The following is a 22,971-nucleotide window of genomic DNA, read 5'->3' on the forward strand; positions in this document are numbered from 1 at the left end:
GCTGTGATTCACCAGCTATGTTGTGTGTTTTCATGACTTCTGAGTTGGGCTCATGCTCTATGCTGCATTGTAGTCCCTCATGCACTGCATTTATTTTACTTTGAAATAGATTCTTTTTTTTTAAATTAAAAAATTACATGGTCAAGAATAGCCAAGGCAATTTTGAAGTAGAAAAGAGGCTTCAGTTTTCCTAATTGACAGATTTATAGTTATAGTAACTAGAACGGTGTGGCATCGGGGCAGAAATGTACAGATAAGAAGACAAAGAGTGTGATGACTGGACACATTATAGATGAGTGTATTACTTTACTCTTATTGTTGTAACAAATTACCATAAATGTAAAATGGCTTAAAATAGCATGCGCTTGCTGTCCCACAGTTCTGGAGGTCAGAAGTCCAAAAGGGGTCTCACAGGCTAAGGTAGAGGTCTTGGTGGGGCTGGTTCCTTCCGGAGACTCCAGGGCAGGCTCCACCTCCTTGCCTTTTCAGCCTCTAGTAGCCTTTGGCTCCTTCTCCCCTCTTCGAAGGCAGCAGTGCAGTTTCCAAATCTCCCTCTGACTCTGATCCTCCTGGCTCCCTGGCACTTACCAGGACCGCTATGACTGCTATGATAGCATTGGGCCCACCCGAACATCTAGGATGGTCTCTCCGATCAGCAGCCATGATTACCGGCAGTGCAACATCACATTGCCAGGCTCTGGGGGTTAGGATGTGGGTATTTCTGGGGTAGGAAACATCGTTCTGCTTACCACCAGGAATAGGGATGGACCAGTCACTTAACAGTGCAGGAATGCTTATCCATAAGGAACATATAAAATTAGATCCTAATTTCATATCTTGTACAAAAATAAATTTTAGGTGGATTATGAAATAAAACTTTAGAAATTTTAGAAAACTCTAGAATTAGAAGATTAGAAAGAAGAAAGGTTATAGAAATAGGTGTTCCAAATCAATAAGAAATAACAGTAACAGGAAAGAAAAATGGGCAAAGCACATGAATAGGGGATTTCTATGGAAGAAGCCAGAGGGGCCCGTAAGCATGAGACAGGGCTCAGTATCAGTCGTGATCAGAGAAATGCACAATAAAATGAGGAATCATCTCATACTTCACAACTGGAGAAATGTAGCTGCCTCATATACAAGGTTCATGAGGATGCTCATGGGGAAGAAGGGTCTTTCCACGCAAGCAGGAACGCTATATGGACAGCTGCTTTGAAGAGCAATTTCATAATATTTAGTTCGTACCCTGCTACTCAGAAGTGCTGTTTCTAGACACCTGTTGTTGAGAGCAGCTGGTTCCTGGGTACATGGTGGCCTGCTCACTCCCCCCCCTGGGAGTGGATAAACGAGCTGGTGTATTTGTATGACCAGATGCCGTATAGCAGTCAGAATGAACCAAGAAGGTCTTTGCATGTCCTCAGGGGTGAATCTTCAAGACCACGTGAGGAGTGAGGACAAGTTCTGGAAGGAAGTGTACAACGCGGTGGCTTTCAGTAACTTTGAGAATAGTTGCATGTATCATTGACTGGTGCATGTGTGCTAATTGGATGACCCCGGACCCCTTGCTGACTGTCTCTCTTCCTCAATTTTTTTCAGCTGTAAAATGGGATGCAACAAAGAACTGAATAGGAAAGAATAAAACTTGAAAAGCCTTAGAAAAAAAATTAGAGGATATTTTTGTGACTTTGGGGTTAGGAAAGCCTGCCTGCCTGCCTGCCTGCCTGCCTGCCTTCCTTCCTTCCTTCCTCCCTCCCTCCCTCCCTTCCTTCCTTCCTTCCTTTTAAAGATTTTATTTATTTATTTTAGAGAGAGAATGAGAGAGCACATTTTCATGATCCGGGGGTGGGGGCAGAGGGAGAGAGACAAGCAGACTCCCCACTGAGCACTGAGCCCTGCTTGGGACTGGATCTCAACCCCGACATCATGACCTGAGTTGAAACCAAAAGTCAGACACTCGGCTGACTGAGCCACCCAGGCACCTAGGAAGGCTTTCTTAAACAAGCTAGACAATGCATAAACAAAGAAGACTAAGAAATAGGATTATGTTAAAATATAAAACTTTTGTAAGAGAGAAAACTCCACAAACAAGTCGATAGACAAACCTTAAATTGAAAGACAGTTACAGTGCCTACAACCATGAGAAGTTAATTGAAGGAATTAGAATATCAGAAAGAAGCAATATTATAGGAAGAGCTCCTGCAGATCAGTAAGAAGGAAACAACTGGAAAGAAGCACAGACATGGTCCACCAGAGGTTGTAGGGAGGATTGAGTGGGCAAACATCTGTGGATGTGCTCAGGATGGCCTGGCACTGGGCACGCTTCACGGCTGCCGCTGTCATCTCTGGCTGGCACCATCGCTGGGCAGTGCCACCTGCTCATTCCCCTTTTAGCCGCTGGCCCAGTGAAATAAGGCGGTCCCCAGGGCACGTGCAAATGCGGCACATTTCCATGGAGAGTTTGACCCCAGAGTCTTCAGTGGACACAAACCAGTGCCCGTGACACCATCCAGGGAAGTGGGTCCTCATTGGGCCCCACACATTCAGTGTTAACTCTGTTTCTACCATTATTTTTGTTTGTTTCTATCATTTTACATTAGCCAGAAATTAAGGCAACACTTACTAAGATAGGGTTTGCTTAGTGGCTCTCTTTCTCTCCTCCCTCCCTCATCCATTCTGCAAATCCTTACTGGGACTCTGTGATGTGCCAGGTACTTTTTAGGCTCCTGTTCTCACAGAGCTTATGCTTTAATTTAGTTTATTAGTTAATTTTGATTTTATTTATTTGAGAGAGAGAGAGAGCATGTACACCCACAAGCATGGGGAGCAGCGGGCAGAGGGAGAAGCACACTCTCCCCTGAGCAGGGAGCCTGATGTGGGATTTGATCCCAGGACCCTGGGACCATCACCCGAGTGGAAGGCAGATAGATGCTTAACTGACTGAGCCACCCAGGCACCTAAAAGATCGATTTTAAAAAGAGACAATAAACAACTACCAAATATTTTAGGTAGCAAAAAGAATAGTGTAGCACCCTGGTACGGGATGTAGATCCTGGGGAAGCCATGCATATCTGGGGCAGGGAGTACATGGGAATTCTCTGTACTTTCTGTTCAATATTGCTATGAATATAAAACTGCCCTAAAAATAAAGTCTATTTAAGAAAAGAAACAGGGAATGACTTTTAGGAAGCTTTATAATCATGTCTGTCTTGATTTGATTAACCTGTGTTTAGGATTTCTGTCTCATCTCCATAATTGAGCTGCATCTGTGGCAGAGGTCAGCCGACTTTAAGGCCAGATAGTAAATATTTTAGGCTTTGTGGGCCGGATGCCCTGTTGTAGCTCCTCATCTCCAGCGCTGTGTAGTGGAAACCATATGAATGAGCTTGGCTGTGTTACAATAAAAGCTTACTCACAAACACAGGTTGTGGGTGGAATTTGACGAGTGGTCCATCACCTGCAGATCGCTCATCTATAGCTTTCTTTTTTGTCATGTCTTTATCAGGCTTTGGTATTTGGAGTGCTCGTTTTGCAAAATGAGTGCGTAGCTAGGGCTCTCTAGAGAAACAGAACCAGTGGGCCATCCATGTAGGAAGAGATTTATTATAAGAAATTGGCTCACACCATCAGTGGAGGCTGAGAAGAGGCCCAGGAAAGCTGCTGGGGTAATTAGTCCAAATCTAGAGGCCTGAGAGTGGGGGAAAGCCACCATGCAGATTCCAGTCTGGGTCTGAAGGCCTGCGGAGCAGGAGCATGGAGGGAAGGAGATGTGTGTCCCGCATTGACAGGCAGGAACGCCCAGTCCTTCCTTCCTCCCCTCTGGTGTTCCTCAAGCCCTCAACACATGAGGTGATGCCCACCCACACGGGGGCGGGGGGGGTACAGAGCGTGTCACTCAGGGGGAGTATTCAAATAGGAATTTCATCTGGAATCATCTTCACAGACACGCTCAGAATGGTGGTTGGCCACCTGTCTGGGCCCCTGTGATTCATCTAGTCTACCTGACACATAAAATTAATCATCAGTGGTTCAGTGCGGCCTTCAGCCCAGGGCCTGATCCTGGAGACCTGGGATCGAATCCCACGTCGGGCTGCCTGCATGGAGCCTGCTTCTCCCTCTGCCTGTGTCTCTGCCTCTCTCTCTGCGTCTCTCATGAATAAATAAATAAAATCTGAAAAAAATTAATCATCACAGTGAGTTAGGATGCTTTCTCTCTTTTTCTGGGCTTTAAAATAATTTCAGCAAAAGGCAAGACTTGTTTCTTGAAGGTTTGGTGAAACTTGTCTATAAAACCATCAGGAACTCAGTGCCTTTGGGAAGGATTTTCTGACCATGCCAACCTTGAAAACAATGAAGTTATTGAGTAGCAACTCAGTTTATTCCAGAACGGCAGAGGAATTACAAAAGGAGATGTGCAGACCATGGTGAACCATAGGCCAGTTGAGAGACCAGAGAGAAAGGGTCCACTAATAGAGGGGATAGAGGGAAGGAGGAGGCTGGAAGGGATGGTTTTGAACAGGAGTTTGTGAGGAAAAGAGAACTCTATGTGGCAGCTTCTCATTGGTTCTGGGTCCCTGCTGGTACCCAGATGGGACCCGGTTGGGGATGGCACCTGCTGACCCTCCACTCCTTCTCCCAGCTCAGTGGGGTTTCCTTAGCTCGTTTTCACCACCTTCAAGTTTCTTTTTTTTTTTTTTAAGGTTTTTTATTTATTCATGAGAGACCGAGAGAGAGAGAGAGAGAGAGAGAGAGAGAGAGAGAGAGAGAGGCAGAGACACAGGCAGAGGGAGAAGCAGGCTCCATGCTGGGAGCCCGACGTGGGACTTGATCCCGGGGCTCCAGGATCACATCCTGGGCTGAAGGCAGGTGCCAAACCGCTGCGCCACCCAGGGATCCCCTACCTTCAAGTTTCTATTATGGTTATGGCTCTATTTAGGTTTTCCATCTCAGCTCAGGTTAACTTTGGGGATATATATATTCTATAGATGAATGGATCCTGGGATAAACTTGTATGTAATGTAAATATCCTAATTTCTATCTCTGCATGGATTCCTTTGCCATTCCTGGTCTCCTGGTGAGTGTCTCCTTCTCTTGGGCAGACTCATCAGAGGTGTTTACCTTTTATCTTCTGTAGGGAGTCGGCTCTTGCATACCTTCATTAATTCCTGTGCTGTTTTGAAGTTTCTAATTGTGTCTTTCATTTTAATCTAATTAATTATAATTTAATTTTATATGCTTTTGCCTTTATTAATCTCTTCTTTTTTTAAAGTTTTAAAGAAGTTGAATGCTTAGCTTATTTTCATTTGCCTTTTTAAAAAAATTTTATTTATTTATTCATGAGAGACACACACAGAAAGACAGAGACATAGGCAGAGGGAGAAGCAGGCTCCCTGTGGAGAGCTCAATGCGGGACTCGATCCCAGGACCCTGGGATCCCAATCTGAGCCAAAGGCAGCTCAACCATGGAGCCACTGTCCCTCCATTTGTCTGTTTAATAAAACATTTCAGGTCCTGTGGTTTCTTTCCAAGTACTTCTTTGACTCTATTTCTGACATATTGATCTACAGTGTTCTTATTTTCTAAATTATTGGTTTAAATTTCTATTTTCCTTTGACCTTGAATTTAGAAGTTTAGAAAAAATAGTCTTGCATTGAAATACCCAGAGTAAACTGCTCATGTTTGGAGCCCGGCGCAGGCATCTCCCGGGCATAGTGTGCTCTTCCACAACTCTCTGATCTTGGGACACCTGTTGTTTATTCCATACTGTTGTGTGTCTCCTCCTTCCTCTGTTGCCCTCAGAATGAATCAGTCCAGTTTGCCATGGTGACACATAATCCCCAGATCTCACCGCTTTAAAACAAAAGGCTTTTATTTCCTGTTCTTGCTCCACATCCCCTGCAGGTTGGTAACAACTCTGTCTTTCGTGGTCACAGATGGCAGGCGTAGTCTGAGTTCTGCTGGCCATAGCACCACGAGGAAAGGGACATGTCGGAGGTGCCTGCCCCACAGTCAGTTGCTGTGGCATGGAAGTGACACACAGGACTCCTCCCTGCTCCTGGCTGAGAGTGAGCCGGGTGGCTCCATCTAGTGGCAAGTGCCCTAATTTGTGCCCTGATGGTGAAGAGGTGCAGATCTTTGGTGTGGGCACTTGTCCAACCCTGAGCACTGTCCTAGGAGCATCTCACGAATGGGAGCTGTGTGTACTCCTCTTTCTATTTACCACCGGGGTCCTGGGCCAGGAAAGCACTGGGCACATGTTTGCAGAGCTGATGTGAGGCTGGCTGTGTCCTGGCACTCGGGTTCTGTCTCTGTCTGCCTTCCACACCCGGTTCCCTTACCGTCCAGCTCTCCCATTGTTAGCTTCCTTCCAGGAAGCGTTTCTCCCCATAGCGACCCCAGGAGCTCTAAGGTCACTCTGGGGCTTAGGAAGCCCAGCAGAGAGAAGTCCTGTTCAGGTGTTCCATGAACGTCTTGAGATGGAGCCCCTTCACTCTGCTGTGTCCCCCACCATTCCCCGTGTGGTTAAGAGCTGGGAGGGTGCTTCTCCAACTGGAAGCCATTGCTGCTGCTCTCTGGAGAGTGTGGAGTCAGGGCATGGAGCTAGCAGATGTGTCAGCCGTGGATTGAGGGCCTGACCTCGTGACTCCAAGTCCAAGGTCATCCCTGGCACTCTGCTGCTTCTGTGTGTGGTGGCACCCCAGCTTGGCAGCTGCTCCTGCATCTTGAGATGCTCAAACGGGCAGATACCAACACTTCATGCCCCTCCTGTGCTGTACGATCGGGATGCAGACCAGGGAGAGCTGGCCTGTCCCCTGGAAGCTAGCCACCTCCAGCTCCACGTGGGCAGCTGGGCACAGAGCAGCGCCCATGGGAGGCCAGACATTCTTAGGCTCCAGGGCATGTTGTGGAGGTTCAGGGGGAAGGGGACCCCTCCCCACAAAGACAGCTCGCTTTGGGCTCCAGATCCATCCATTGGCTAGCAGGACAGGTGTCTCCCTGGATGGTTGGGGGGAGGGTGTGTCTCCCCTGTGCAGAGCTTGAGTTATTTGCAAAGAGACTTGCCATTCCACCCATTGGCAGGTTGCTGGAGGGATCGGGATCTAGTACCGACGTCCTCCATTCTCCACTGCCATTTGGGGCCAGCAGGTCTGCACCGACCCATCCTGATTGCATTTGCTTTATTTAATTTGGATTTTATTGCTGCATTTGTGTTACATTGATGTGATTGCCTTCATCCCAGGTTCATTTGTGTTTAATTGGTGATGGAAAGTTTTTCTCCTTTGATATTTACCAACTTAGTCGGTTCTGTTGGAAATCTTAATGACATGAGGCTGTCATGTTAAGTGAGGGACTTTGGCTCTCTGTCATGAATGATCTTTATGTCCTCTCTAGAATTATGAGGGAGCAGAGGCCCACGCCTCACCCTCCAGGAAGCAGTTCACAGAGCCACTAGAGGGCACTCGGTCTTGGTTTTTGGAAACTCAGAATTTCCCTGACCCATATTTTGCTCTTCAGTGTTCTGGTGGTGTCAGAATGTTGCTATGTTTGCTTCAGTAGATTTGACAAATAGCCGGGTCGAGGGAAATATGTCACCATGGCCTTTCCCGGAATATCCTGAGTCAGGTTCTTGGCATGGTTGTGACCTTCTGTGTGTCGATGCTGCGGGGACGTCCTCTCCAATGGAAGGCTCCCTGCCCCCAGGGTAGTCGTGTCACCCAGGCAGTCATGCAGGACCGGGAGTTTGAACCGTCCAGCTGGAGCCATGTGAATGGGCAGATTTAAAGGGATCCCAGGGTGTGTGTGCTCTGCTGTAGGATGTTAGTGAGTGGCTCAGAGCAGAGGCCTTGATGGAGACAAGTCACTGCTTCAGCCAGCCTTAGGCTTTGGGTGCCCCATGGGACTCCCCACTCCTCTGGGGCCTAGTTCGCCGAGGCAGGGCACCTTGCATGTCTGGGTTTTATTTTAATTTTAATTTTTTTTATTTTTAAAGATTTATTTATTTATTTATTTATTTATTTATTTATTTATTTATTCATTCAGAGAGAGAGAGAGAGAGAGAGAGAGGCAGGCAGAGACACAGGCAGAGGGAGAAGCAGGCTCCATGCAGGGAGCCCGAGGTGGGACTAGATCCCGGGTCTCCAGGATCACACCCCAGGCTGCAGGCGGCACTAAACTGCTGCGCCACAGGGGCTGCCCTATGTCTGGGTTTTATAGCACTGCCAGCAGCAGCATGGACAGAACCATGACAGCTTTGTAGTGATGCTCCATTATTAGCACCTGGGGCGTGCATCTTCTCCTGTGTCCTCTGCTTAGGAAACATCTGAGTACAGTACCAGCTTTATTAGGTGCACGCATCCCTTGCCCCAAAGAGCCCCATGCACCCCCCAGGTCCAGAGGGCAATGCCACTTCCCAGGTGCCAGACTGCATATTGGTCTGGGCCTAACTTCACAGTATTCTGGAAGCGGCTGGTGTGGGCAGCGATGGGACCTTGGGACACGCAGGTGTGCTTGGGACACATGTTCCTCACTGTCCCTGCCTGCCCTGCCTGCCCGAGCAACGGGTGGCCGGTGTGGTGGGGCTGGTGCAGCTGCAGGTGTGGATTTTGCGGGCAGGCCTGGGCTCTTCTGTGTGCAAGTCCAGCCTCTCTCCAGCTACAGCCCCCTAGTGCCCTGGGCCACCCAGCATCCTGTGTGCTGGAGGGCCTCAGCCACCTTCACTCTGAGCAACTTCTGTGGCGAGGCCCATGGCCACCCCGTCACTGAGCTGCCTGTCCCTTTATCTCTACACAGATTTTGTTTATGTCCCTCATTTCCTGTGATCAGTGTCTTAGGGAGGATGGCTTTTTACCCCCAAATAGTTAGAAATGAGGGTCTTCAGGTGAATTTGCCATATGAATTCTTAGTGTCTAAAGAACCTTTAAATAGTGATTAAAGCCTTATTTTCAGGGCCCAGTGGGACACTTATTTTTCCCCATCTTTCTTTAAATCACAGTGACTCTGTCTTGAGCAACGATGAACCCTTCTTCCCTCTGCCTTTTGGGGCAGCTGTTCCCCCATCCTCTAAGATCGCCAGACCCCTTGCTCCCGGGATGAGGCTTCTGCCAGTGAAGGCCTGACCTGCAGCTAGACCTAGGCGGACTTGTGAGCACCCTTCCTCAGGCCTGCCTCAGTTTCTCCCCAGAATGCACAGCCGTGTGTCAGAGAAGCACTCCTAGGGAGATAGCTGGCATTTGGGACAAAGGGCTTCAGTGCTCCATGCTACTCAGGTCTGGCCCATGGTTGGTGATGATGGGCAGGGAGGAAGTTGCACTGTGGGCTCCCCAGTGCTTCTGGGGGGACTTCTGTGCCCTCCAGCTTGGGGGCTTTCTCCAGGAAGACCGCTGCCTGGCCTTCTGTTCACCTGTGCACTTGTCTTTATATCCTCTGTGATCCTGTCTGGTCCCCTCACCAAAGTGCTTTCTGGGCCGTCTGATGTTTCCCATCTGTGTGATGCTGCAGGTGTGCCCTCCCGGCAGAGAAAACACCTGGTCACAGGTCTTTATGTGACCCTGTGGGACACAGATAGCCCAGGTGTCAGTGGAGGCAGTTTGGGCTTCTAGAAGCTGAATTGACAGGAAGGAGGCTTGGACGATTGAGCTTCTGTTGACTGTGATTTTCAGCAAGTTGAGGCTGATGGGGAAGTAACAGAGTGTCTTCAGACAGGTGGTGAATCTTGCTGGAGCAGAAATGTGAGCTGCTCCTTTGTCTCAGGCAGTCAGTGGGGACCTGTCCGCACAGCATTAGCCCTGGTGGTGGGGGAGCCACTGGTCTGGTCCCTTCCCATTTCCTGCAGTTTCATCCTTGTGAACAGAGTCAGCCTGTGGGGCTTTCCAGAGTCCCGGTATCAGGGTGGGATACAGAGGACTCAGTGGCTCTGTAATGCTTCCTGCCTTGGGATGGGCAGTGAGCTGCCGCCAGCACTCTCAAGTGGAGGGAGAGGTTCTTGGCTGCTGGAATCCTCCTCCACACTTTGCTTCTGGTGAGATGACACCTTTCTTGGGAGCACAGCTGGATCCACGATCTGCTGTGAGCTGGTTTCGGGGGTGAAGGCTTGCAGGCCAGAGTGTTTCTAAGTTTCTGGGAAGCGCCCTGACTTGGCTTGTGAGGATGGGGCTGGCCCCTGGACTTGGCAGGAGGATGGCACCTTGGAGCCTGCAGGCGCCAGACTTGGCATCACCAAGGTCAAGGACATGCATGGCCGCCGGCCCCTCCCAGGCCCAGCATGCCCACATCTAGAGTGCGCTGGACTCAGGACAGGTTGTGTGCGCTGGGCATCTGCGGGGGTGGAGGCAGGAACAGCAGGGTGCGGCATGTGCATCTGCTTCAAAGTTGCTTACTTAGCACAACAGCAAGTCCACCCTAGTCAGAGGAGTGGGGGTGCCAGGCCAGCTGACCCAGGGCCCCAGCTCTCCAGAGTCGGGAGTATGAGCAGATGGGAAGATGGAAAGGCACAGGATGGGTGTGTGAGGACTTCATGGGTCATGAAGCCCATTCTTGGTGACACCATACAGTCAGAAAGTATGAGGCCAGGTGGGGTGGCCAGGGGTAGGGGAACTGGAGTGACAGCAGCCCGAGCTCAGCTCCGTCCTCTGAGGCTGTGACCTGGGGGAGCAGCTCTGGACCTTACTGCAGAGTGATTGGACTGCCCAACGCCAGCGGCAACACCAGTCACAGCCCGGGGCAGACGGGTCAGGCCCTGAGTCAGGCCTCCCAGGGCTCCTGAGTGCCCCTCCCCACCTCTGTCTGCTTCCCCTCCAGACCTGCCAGCACTGCCGCCCCAGGGGCTCGCTGCCCTCCAGGACTCGCCGGTGGGACCAGGGGTAAGTCTGGGCTGAGAGGCCTGTTTCAGAATTCCAAAATCCATTAATTAAAGGCCCCAGGGGCAGAACGTTCTCTGCATCATTAAGAACAGTGGTGTCTCTTTTGCTTTGCTGGGACACATTCAGTACTTTTAAAAAATGATGTGCTCTCTCTGGCAGTTATGTCATAGCTGAGAATCTTTCAGGGCCGAGTAGCCTTTGTTTTTTTCTGAGGTGCCACAGTGTGGTCTTCATTTCCTTTTTTTTTTTTTTTTAAGTTGGGTTTTTAAAGTTTTTTAAAAGATTTTATTTATTCATGAGAAACAGAGAGAGAGAGAGAGAGAGAAAGAGAGACACAGGCAGAGGGAGAAGCAGGCTCCATGCAGGGAGCCCGACGTGGGACTCGATCCCGGGTCTCCAGGATCATGCCCTGGACTGAAGGTGGCGCTAAATCGCTGAGCCACCCGGGCTGCCCTGTGGTCTTCATTTCCTCCTGTCTTGTCTCTACCAGGAGAGGGTGCCTGGCACTGACCAGTGCCCCGGGCAGTGGGGCCAAAGCCAGGCCCATAGGCTGAGCAGCTGGTGCTGGTAAAGATGGGCCACCGCCTGTCAGACAGCGGATAGTTCTGTGTGTGAGGGTCTCCTGCATAGGAAGAGAGGTGCTGGTTGTTGGCTGGCCATTGAGTCCACCCCTTTGTAACCCCGATCTTGTCACAGTGCTTGCCAGTGGTTCCGGCATCACCTTGTTCAGGGTCAGAGTTGGCTTGTCTTCCTGATGACTTTGCCAGTATCACCCTGGAAAATGACTTATCTAGAAAAGTCGAATAATTCTATCAGACAGACTATCAAAGTCTGTCTCAAGGAAGTGGGTTTAACGTGTACCAAGCAGCTTGGAAACTCGTTCAGAAGTAAACGTTTTATTTGCCTGAAGACACATGTCTGGAGACAGCCTCCCAGGCTTCCCTACTGGCCCGTTACAGCAGTTTCCATGTCACCCTAAGTGTTCAGGGCCACAGAACAGTGCTGCCCACTTCCTGACGCAGGAAAGTCTCAAGACAGCTTGTGGGTCTGAAGGGAGCTGAACAGACCCCACAGCTCTTCTCTGCCCTTGGGGCTGCTGCTGGGTGGGGTCCCCCATTGCCACATGCCTACCCCAGCCACTCCTTTGATCTGTCTCGTGTTGGGTTCCTCTGTCCCAGTACCGTGCTGGGCCAGCTAACTGTGTATGTCATAAAGTGAGTCCAAGATTTGAGAGGCAGGTCTTCCATGGAGCGTAGGCCCTCCTTACAGCTGCATTCACTTTCCAGACATCTGCAACGTGACAGGAGGCTTACATGCACCAGGTTCTGGCCAAGCCCTTTCCACGACTTCTCATTTAATTCCCATGATAGTCCTGTGATTTAGGTACTATTTTCACCCCCATTTTGCAGATGAGGAGACAGAGGTAGAGAAAGGACTCGATGGCCTGCCCTCAGTCACACAGTAATAGTGGTGTGGGGATTCAGTCTCAGCAGCTGTCTCTAGAGCTCGTGTCGGCTCCCATTCCAGTCACTGCCTCAGTGACGGGATTGTGTCCCAGGCACAGTGGTGGTGAGACCTGGAAGGGACCTTGCACCTGTTCAGTCCCTGGCTGGATGTGAAATCCAGAGAAGTTCAAAGACCAGCTGCCCACACAGCCCATAAGTGGCAGAGAACCTGCCTTCCTCGGCCCTTCCTCTTTTCCACCTGCTGTTCCTTGTTACTATTGTTTTTATGCCAGTCTTACCACATGGTAGGGACCACATTCTTGCCTCTTAGTAACTAGTAAAGGAACGAGAAGCGGCCACCCAGCAAGTGGTTGCAGACCTCACTGCCTTCTGTGCTATGTCTCCTGGGTTTATGCCAGTGTGAGTGTATGTGTGTGTATGGGGGGGCGCTGGGATGTAGGGGGGCTGTGTTACACCTCTCACCCACTCTTCCTCCCCCCAGTTGTCCCTTTCCCAGCTGGCAGCTTCCCCACAGCCTGCCACCCGCTGCCGCTCAGCCACACCCCCTCCACGGCAACCCGACAGCTGTAAGCCCCCGCCGGCCCAGGAGGTAAGCATGGCCACCCTTCCTCCTTCCAGGGAATGACTCTGAACTCCTGACATCTGCTGGAGTCTTTGACTTTGTGAACTGTGCTGGTCCTTGGGGAGGTGGCTGAGACCTTCGTGGGTTCTCTGTGACATGGGTGTAGGGACAGGGTGGCAGGGGGAGTGGGTGGGCATGGCTTACTTCCATGCCCCAGGTACTTGCCACCTTTCTGTCCTGCAGACCTGGGTATTTGGTGTGGGAGCTCTCCCTGCTATGAGGCTTACTTAGGCTTTTACTCTGCCTGACAAGACAAAGTTAGATCCCCCTCAGATCTCTGTACATGAAGGGGGAAGGAAAGTTTTGTTAGAGTTCTAAATAGAGGCTGATCCAAGCCTCCAGTGTTCCAGGACACTCTCCTTGTTGGCAGCAGCTGAAGGAGAAGTAGTGAAGCCCACCGTCCTGGATTTGGATGCATCTAGTGGGGAAAACAGGCCTGTGTTTCCACTGACCTTGGGGAATTCACATAGAGTTTGGTTTCAAAAGTTGGCTGGCTCACCTGCCAACTGTATCTTCAGTCCTGTACTGGAAGTCTATTGAGGAAAAATAGCGCCATTAAATTATTTACTTGAAAACAGTCCCGTGAGATGCCTTGTTCTAGAACATGTCTAGGGCTCATGTATTTATGAAAAGCCTGCATTTCTTATTATAGGCAGCTGAGACATGTCGGAGTTATCGCTGGTTTTGTGGTATTCCTTTTGAGCTGAAACAGAAAGCTAGGTGAGCTGGTGTGAAAGAGAGCATTCTGATTCCCAAACAGTCTCTTCATTTAGACACGTCTTCTGCTCTGGAGGGATGTGGAAGGTGGAATACAAAAGAATGACTAGAATATTCAGGTGATGGGATCAGAAAAACATCTATACAGGCGAGCTGGGAGCTGAGTAGTGGTCTGTCTTGCAGTGTTGAAGGAGGGTTCATTTTTCTGGTCTATCAATGTGGTTTTTATGTTAATTGACCTTCTCAGACAGCAGATCTCTCAATGGTGCCAGTTCATAAAATTGATGATACCTCCCTCATTGCTTTTTGACTCACCTAAAATACGAAATGGCCCAGATAAATTAGAATTTCAGGTAAGTGGTGACTTTTTAGTGTAAGTTCCAGATATTTCATGGGACATACTTACATTATACCATAATTATTCATTGTTTGCCTAAAGTGTAAGAGGCACTTGGGCGTCCTGTATTTTCCTTTGCTGAAGCTAGCAGTCCGACAGGTGGCTCATCAGTGAACACCCCCCCATCTCAGCCTCCTCAGTTGTTACAGGCTGGGATCCTTGTTGGCCTCACTTGGGGCCTCATTTTGCTCAGCAGGAGCCCCCCTCGGAGGGCAGGATCTCTCACCTGGAGGCCCAGCTGAGCCAGGCGTCCTTGGTCCTGGGAGCCTCTGTTGCTGAACAGCTGCAGGAGCTGCCTTTTATGCCGGTGCACGCCCCGATTGTTGTGGGAGCCCAGACCAGGAGGTGAGAGGTAGCCCTGAGGCCCCTGGCATGCTGTGCTGGGAAGACTGACTCTGAACAACAGGCTTTCCCCAGAGAGGGGTTGTCAGCAGGTCCTACCTCTTTGCCGGCCCTTTCCTGGAGGCCGGCCACCATGATCTTTCTGTTTTAGCTCTGGAAGTAAGCTCTCACGAGCCTCAATGGTGCTCCTGCAAGCCTGCGGCTTTCCTGAGATTCTGGATGCCAATAAGCAACCAGCCGAGGCTGTAAATCCTACAGATCCTGTGAAATTCAACCCCCAAAAGGAAGAATCAGATTGTCTACAAAGCAACGAGATAGTACTGCATTTTCTTGCCTTTAGCAGGTGCGATCTTAATATATTCTGTTTATGTTACTCTTTACCTGGCTTTCACTTTCCTTGCATTGAAGAAACCCCTCTGTATGGCTCTGAGTTGGCAGGACTCTCTATGCTGAGGTTTTCCTGGATTAAGGAATGCTATGTGTTTTTGTTTTCATTTGGTTAGGGTGCTCACACAGCCATCTCTAGATGCTGTGAAACTGGCTTTGCCTGAACTTCTGTCATTGACATGGACAGTGTAGTTGGCCAATTCTTGGTATTGATGTAGCTCTGAGAGCAGGGTTCTCCAGCTGGGGCTGAAATGGGTTGCTGTCTGACGGGCTCCCCGAGATCCCAGTAGAGCTGCTCATGTGGGTGGATGAGGCAGTGTCTTGCCTGTGGTGCTGGGCTCTTGAAAACCCAGGTTCTCTACTATGGATACTTGATTAATTTGGGGCTTTTTTTGGATTCAGAGTGTCCCAGGACTGCCAGGGAGCACCGTGGCCAAAGACCGTGTATTTCACCTTCCAGTTCTATCGCTTCCCACCCATGACAACGCCACGCTTGCAGCTGATCGGGCTGGATGAAACGGGCAAGACAGGCTCTGGTTCCCTGTTGTATCTCCTGGTTCTCACTGACAAAGATGGCTCCTCTGATGCTGGTAAGTGCTTATGTGTCTGGCAAAGATGTGAGAAATCCAGCATTGAGCCTTGTTTATAAATTGTATTACTTACAAAATATTGTATGGTGAAAATATTCAAACACGTGCAGAATTTGAAGGAATAGTGTAATGAACCGGTGCTTCTGCCAGTGGGTGCCAGCAGCTGTCAACTGTGCCCCCCCCCCCAGACCCTAGATCCCTCGAAGCAAAATCTGTGACTATTTCCTTATGTATATTTAAAAAACAAAGAGTCAACTCTGGGAAACGAACTAGGGGTGGTGGAAGGGGAGGTGGGAGGGGGGTGGGGATGCCTGGGCACTGAGGTGGGCACTTGACGGGGTGAGCACTGGGTGTTATTCTATATGTTGGCAAATTGAACACCAATAAAAAATAAATTTATATAAAAAAAAAAAGAAATAGAGGGTAGTGGGATGCCAGAGAGAGGAAACGTCTTGAACAAATTAGAAAAGCAAAAAAAAAAAAAGATATCTGAAAAAAAATAGTCTTGTTTGAGAGGACATAAACTCAGTATTATCCTGCTTAAAATTAATATTAATCCCTTAAATGTTATCAAATATTTAGCTACTGTTAAAATTTTCCCAGGAACTTTTTAAAAAACTTTTTTGAAGTTGATGGAAGAAGGATTTTTGTTTGTTTTTAATGAGGATACAGTTTTTAATAGTTTGTTCAGATCAAGATCTTGGGAAGGTGTGTGTTGCGGTGACATGACTCTCCAGTGTGTGTGTCTGCAGCTCCCCTGCCGCCCCTGGCCTTGGTTGTTGTGTTATTTGTTGAAGTAGCCACATTGCTTCATCCTTCAGAGCTTCCCGCCGTCTGCACTTGGGTTTTGCCTCCCAGTGGTGATATTTACAGTGCCCTTCTCTGTCACCTGTTTTTCCTGGACATTGGAGATCTCTATGCATGGTCAGAGGGATGGCTTTGTTTTGGGCAGGAAGTCTCTGGGGCTGGGGCTGTGCAGGGGCTGGTCCCTTCTTTCTGTGGCTAGTCAGTGGCTGTTAGGATGGTTGCCCATAGGCTGGTTATTTTGCTCAAGGTTGAACAGTGGTGATGTTGTACTTCTGGAACACCTTTTTGTTTTTTTTGTTTTGTTTTTTTTATGATAGACGTAGAGAGAGAGAGAGAGAGAGAGAGAGGCAGAGACACAGGCAGAAGGAGAAGCAGGCTCCATGCTGGGAGCCCGACGCGGGACTCCATCCCGGGACTCCATCCCGGGACTCCATGATCGCACCCTGGGCCAAAGGCAGGCACTAAACTGCTGAGCCACCCAGGGATCCCCATCTGGAACACCTTTTTGTTTCTCAACTGGAATCCTTCCATAAAGAGAAACTTGCCCTCCTCAACTATGGGGTTACTTTGAGGTGTAGTCCATGTAGGAAAGGCAGAATGGTGTTCAGTTCTTCCCATTTATTTACGAATTTTCAAAATAATGAGCCAGTTCCGTAGCATTGTTTGAGAGTGGGGCCAAGGGCTTTTGTTTCTGGCATCATTGTAAACCACACTGCAATGGGTCAAAACACACCAAATATGTTGTTTTTATCAATGATGAGTTACCCCTCTTTGGCCAGTGGTGGGGTTTTTGAGGGGCAGAGCTGGGAACCCTTGCTGCCCCTTCAGTAGAAAGAACAGGTGGGAAATGCCATATTAAAATGATAATCAAGTGAAAGTAGTTTGGTGACATTAGCATCAGACAAAAGAGACAAAAGGCAAATGCGGTAATGAGGATAAAGAAGCCTATTAAATATAATCAAGAGAATAATCACTAGGAAAATAAATAATTCTGAACCTGTGAACTGCCAACAAGCAGCTTCAAAACACAAAAGAAATGTTGACACATTGACAGACTTTAGAAGGGGAAATTGACAAACCTATGGTTGTGGAAGGTGATGAACCTCCCAGTGAATTGACGCATCAAGCAGAAAATAATCAAGGATGTAATAAGATACAATTAAAAAAAATAATCTTATAAAACCTATAGAACCAATTTAGAGGACGTGCATTCTTTCCAAGCACGCTTGAGACTTATTTACAAGAACTGATCAGTCATGTATACGTGTGCATGTTTTAGGCCACGGTGCAGGCATCACCATGTTCCAGGAGACCAGTATCTGATCTGAATGGCATGAATTCTCTGACTGTAATACCACATGTCAGAAATCAACCACTCCCTCCCCTAAAAAGGCTCTGAACTGCTAGTTTTTTTTTTTTTTAATTTTAAAGCATACTTTTATTTATTCTGTGGGTCAATGAAGAAATCAAAATAAGAATGGTTATTGAAAACGGAATCACAAAATCATATTGCAAATATTGCAAAACAAATGAGATCCAGGTGAAATGTTATTTATAGGGAAATTTACAGCTTTAAGTGCTTGTATTGGGAAAGAAGAAAGTATTTTTAAAAATTCCGATCTAATTGTTCAACTCAAGAAGTTTAAAGAAAACAACCAGAACAAATTCAATATAAGTAGAAGGAGAGAAATTTTAAAATAAGCATAAATGCTTAGAAAACAGGTAGTAGAGTTTGTCTGGGCTTGGGGTGGGGGAGTCATAAGTACAGCAGGTTATGCTGTTCTCCCTTGTCCAAGGTCAGAATCAGTCAAGAGGGTCAGAGCTATTGCAGGCACTGGTCAGCCCAAGAGTTGGGTGTACTTGCTGGTGCTCACCTCATCAGATGGACTTTGCTGCCGACAGAGGTAGGACCACCTGGCCACAGACCCTGGGGTAGAGCCCTTGCCTCCTGCGTGTCTGAGGATCCAGCATCCTGGATTCCTGCAGACAAATCTGGAAAGAGAGAGGAGATGGGGGCACAGCTCAGGCCCTGTTCCTTCTCCCAAACCCTCTAGCCCATGAGCTGCTTTTGGTCTGGGAGAGGCACATGCTGGGCAGAGGGTGACTGTAGGGGGTCTCCACTACATGAAGTGTGTGGCCAGCTAAGGATGCTCTCTTGCAATACTCTAGGTTTTCTTTTCTCAACTCCCTGGGTTTCCTAACCATCCCGGGACCACTTGTCCCAAACCAACTGCCTTCCCTTTGCTGATGCTTCTGGGGACCATTGGTGGACAGTTTAGCTCATGCCCCCAGAAGGCTCTGAAATGGATCAGAATAGTGCATCGATTTCAAGGCTCCCAGGAACCTTTGCTGAGAAACTGTCTCCTCTTCCATTTCCTGTTCCCAGCCCCATCTATCTGCTCTATCTGGAGTGGTTCACCAGAGGTTCTGTGATGAGGTTAAATGAATAGTGTTCAGGTAATTTAATTCAAAAGGCCAACCATGGAGAGGTACTCTGGGTTCAAATATAAATCCTTTCCATTAGGAATTTCCCAGAGAGAAATTAGTCCAAAAATTAAATTTCCTTGTAAGTTGAAGTCCAAAGAAATTAAACTCCAAAATCACATTTTGTCATTATTGGATTAAGACTCGAAGTCCAAAAATCTTAAGTTGAAGTCCAAAACAAGTTCTTTTCAGTGTCTTACCTGATGAGGCTCAGCCAAAGGTCCGCCACCCCACTGCCTGGGCACCTGGCTGGCGCTAGGCTTCCTCCAGCAGCCCCAGCTCAGGTCCCCGTAGCTCAGTGCCTAGCCCCACTAGAGTCTCACTTAGGATGTATTTTCTTTTGTTAATGAAATGTAACATGCATGCAACACAGTGTTCAGTTCCCCGAATTTTTAAAAATTTATAGATTTTACTTTTTAGAGCAGTTTCAGGTTTAGGGAGAAATTGAGCTGGGGGTACAGAGTTCCCATCCACCCCTTGCCCCAGAAGCTCCCCTAGTTGCTGAACCAGTGTTGATGCTTTGTTGTTAGCTAAAGCTCAGAGTTCACGAGGCTTATTCTTGGTGGTGTACCTTCTATGGATTTTGACAAATGCGGAGCATCTGTATCCCTGTGCAATATCGTAGAGAATAATTTCACCACCCAAATATGCCCTGAGCTCCCCCTCTTTGCCCCGTCACCCCCTCCTCTGTCCTCATTGTTTTGGGGTGTTATACACTTGGAATTATATAGTATGTAGCTTGTCCCAACTGGCTTCTTTCACTTAGTAGTACACATTTGAGAGTCTTCCATGTCTTTTTGTGGCTTGGTAGCTCATTTCTTTTTAGTGCTGAATAATACTCCACTGTCTAGGTGGACATCCATTAGCTTACTTACTGAAGGGCATCTTCATTGCTTCCAGTTTTTGGCGATTATGACTAGAGCAATCATGGACATTTTTGCTCAGGATCTTGTGTAGACATAAATTTTCAACTCCTTTGGGTAACATCTAGAAGGATGGCTGCACGGTTGTATGGTAAGAGTATGTTTGGTTTTGTAGGAGACTGCCCAACTGTCTTCCCGAGTGGCTGTGCCATGTTGCGTTTCTGCCAGCAGTGAGTGAGCGTCCCTGCTACCCCACATCCTCCCAGCATTTTGTGTTGATGGCGTTCTGGATCGTGCCCATTCTCATATGTACATGGTGACATCTCACTGTTGTTTTTATTTCCATTTCCCTGATGACGTGTGATGTGGAGCATCTTCTCATGGGCTTGCTTGCCACGAGTCCTTCTTTGGGGAGGTGTCTGTTCAGATATTTTGCCTGTTTGTAGAATGGATTTTCTTATTGTTGTATTTTTTAAGAGATCCTTCTTATATTTTGCCTGCCTGCACTATTATCAGATGTGTGCTTTGCGAATATCTTCTCCCAGCTTGTGGCTCATCTTTTTCACGGTCTTACCGGTGTCTTTCGGAGGGCAGAGGTTTGTAATTTTAATGGAGTCCAATTTATCAATTATTTCCGTCATGGATCGTTCATGTCTTTGGTGTTAGAGGTAAACACTCGTCACCACACCTGGAATTTTGTCCTCTACTTTCTTTCAAGAGCGTCTAAGTTTTGTGTTTCAAATTTGGGTCTGTGACCCATTTTGAGTTAATTTTTATAACAGCTGTAACTTGTAGACAGTGAACACATCTGTGTGATCACCAGCCCACTCAGATAGGGCTGCAGACCCATCCCCAGGCCTCTCCCAGCCTTCTCCTTTCCCACCATCGGTGGCTTCCCCAGGGGTGACCACTCTTTGAATTCTGGCCCTGTAGACCAGTGCACCTGCAGTTTTGAACTGAAATAGGATCATCTTGCGTGTGCCTTTCCGAGTCTTACTTCCACTGGATATTGTGTCTATGAGGTCCACGCAGGTTGTTGTGTGGGGCAGTAGTTTGTCCTTTATCTTGGCTGTATAGAAGTCTCTGTCTGAGTATTGCACATCATTTATCTGATTGGTTGTCCATAGACATTTGTATTGTTCCCAGCTTCTTTTTTTTTTAATTTTTATTTATTTATGATAGTCACACACACACACACACACACACACAGAGAGAGAGAGAGAGAGAGAGAGAGGCAGAGACATAGGCAGAGGGAGAAGCAGGCTCCATGCAGGGAGCCCCATGTGGGACTCGATCCCAGGTCTCCAGGATCACACCCTGGGCCGAACGCAAGCGCTAAACCATTGAGCCACCCAGGGATCCCAAGATTTTTATTTTTAAGTAATCTCTCCATCCAGGGTAGGGCTCAAAACCACAACCCTGAGCCTGAGACTTGCAGGTACCTCATAAAATTTTGCTGTTATGCCATCTAATGTGGTGGTCTTTAGTTTTATTGCTTCTAAATTCCTGAGTCATGGATGCGAAGGTGTTCTCCTTGGTTCATAAAGAGATTCACACACATTTTCTCCAGGGGCCTTATAAGTTTCATTTTTTACATGAGACTTCTGGTCCATTTGTAGTTTGTCCTGTTGTGTATGGAACATAGGAGGCCAGGTTTATCTTTTTTTCAAACGTCTGTCCTTTTGACCCAGGGCCATTTATTAGAAAGTCCATCTTTTTCTAAAGTGACTTGAGAGCCACCCTTACCTTATACCCTTTTTTTATGGCTCAGATTTATTCTGGACTTTATATTTTGTTCCATTAGACCAGAGGTTGGCAGACTGATTTCTGTTAAGGGCCAGATAGTAAATATTTCAGACTTTCTGGGTTATATATGTTCTCTCTGGAATCTTCTTCTTTTTTAACAAACCTTTAGAAATGTGAAAGCTCTTCTTAGCTTACAGCTGAATCAGCCTGTGGGCTGTGGTTTGCCAAGCTCTGCATTAGACCACCTGTCCACACAGTGGGTGTGCTGTGGAGCTAGAGGTGCAACTTTGCTCTGACTTACAGCTTTCCCTCCACTCCACCATGCTCTTCTTCCCTGCAGCCCCACCACCACCCCACATTCTGGCTGGGTTTCCATGTGAAACTGTTAGCCCTTTATGGGAGTTCTGCTGAATCCAGGTTAACCTCGGGAGAACTGCCCTCATGGGACATGGGACAGGGATATGGACATCCTCTCATGTCCTCACTCCTGCTTCCCTGACTCTCCAAAGACACACTCATGCAGGTTTTGCTCTTTTATTATTTTCTAACCATTTAAAATTCATATTTATCTTTCTTGCCTTTTTTTTTGTATTCTTCAGTGTTATTTTTCTAATTTGAGTTGCTTAATTCACTTACTTTTATTCTTTTGTTTTTGTGGATGCAAAGTATTCAAGGCTATGAATTTTCCTTTGATTACAGCTTTATGCTTTGGTGATTCAGATAAGTAGTATTTTCATTATTTTGTAGAAAATCTGTTTGGATTTTTTTTTTAAGATTTTATTTATTTATTCATGAGAGACAGAGAGAGAGGCAGAGGCAGAGGGGGAAGCAGGCTCCATGCAGGGAGTCTGATGTGGGACTTGATTCCAGGTCTCCAGAATCACACCCTGGGCTGAAGGTGGTGCTAAACCGCTGAGCCACCTGGGCTGCCCTGGAGTTTGTTTTCCATTTGACATCAAGTTATTTAAAAGTAAACTGTAAATTAGTTTTTAAAAAATTGTTTCTAGTTTCTAATTTGTTGCATTGTATTCAGAGAATACTGTTTGTGTTATTTTCACCTTCTGGAGCATATTCAGGTTTTCTTCGTGGCCAGGTATATAGTTAATTTTTATTAATGTTCCAGATAGACTCGAAAGATATATTCAATGTTAGCAGGGAACAGTGTCATATGTACATGTATATGCTCTATGTGATGGATTATCTCGGCTGGCCTTCCATGCTGTTGTTTATTGCCCACTAGGCCTGCCCTGAAAACAAAGTGATTAGTTGATCTCTCCTATTATTATGTTTTTATCTGTTTCTCCTTGCATCTCTAGATTTTTGCTTTGTCATATGGTGTGTAGATATTCCCAGCTGCTGTATATTCATTGTGGATTGTAGACCATAGTGTTATAAAGTGCCTGTCATCTGTGGAAGTTGTGGATGCCTTCGCAGAGTAGGGGTGTTTGTGGGGTCATGAAGGAGAGATGGAGACTGAGGACCATCCAACCGGAGGAAGAGCACCTACCACACTTGGATGTGGGGGTGTGGCTGGACTGAGGCTCAGAATGGAGCGAGCTGGGCTGGGGCTTGGTGTTTGAGAGGGGGTGAGGGAGGTAAGCTTGGGAACCTGAGTGGACCCTGGGGAGGTGCCACTGCCCCTGAGGTCTGTCTTGTGTGAGTAGATGGTCAGTATCATTGCTCACTTCTGAGCA

At 47.7% G+C, this 22,971-nt stretch overlaps 1 protein-coding gene across 4 annotated transcripts in view; it reads left to right on the forward strand.

Moving 5' to 3' along the window:
• NPHP4 (nephrocystin 4) overlaps window positions 1-22,971 on the forward strand; it is a 113,900-nt gene that overhangs the window by 63,666 nt on the left and 27,263 nt on the right. For all 4 annotated transcript variants that reach the window (XM_055306178.1, XM_055306176.1, XM_055306177.1 and 1 more), the window contains 5 exons: window positions 10,795-10,856; window positions 12,804-12,911; window positions 14,252-14,403; window positions 14,552-14,743; window positions 15,190-15,377. In XM_055306178.1, coding sequence (XP_055162153.1) covers window positions 10,795-10,856; window positions 12,804-12,911; window positions 14,252-14,403; window positions 14,552-14,743; window positions 15,190-15,377 — 702 coding nt within the window. The remainder of the gene's footprint in view (window positions 1-10,794; window positions 10,857-12,803; window positions 12,912-14,251; window positions 14,404-14,551; window positions 14,744-15,189; window positions 15,378-22,971) is intronic.

Source organism: Nyctereutes procyonoides, unplaced genomic scaffold (assembly GCF_905146905.1).
Source record: "Nyctereutes procyonoides isolate TBG_1078 unplaced genomic scaffold, NYPRO_anot_genome, whole genome shotgun sequence".
NCBI classification, from domain to species: domain Eukaryota; kingdom Metazoa; phylum Chordata; class Mammalia; order Carnivora; family Canidae; genus Nyctereutes; species Nyctereutes procyonoides.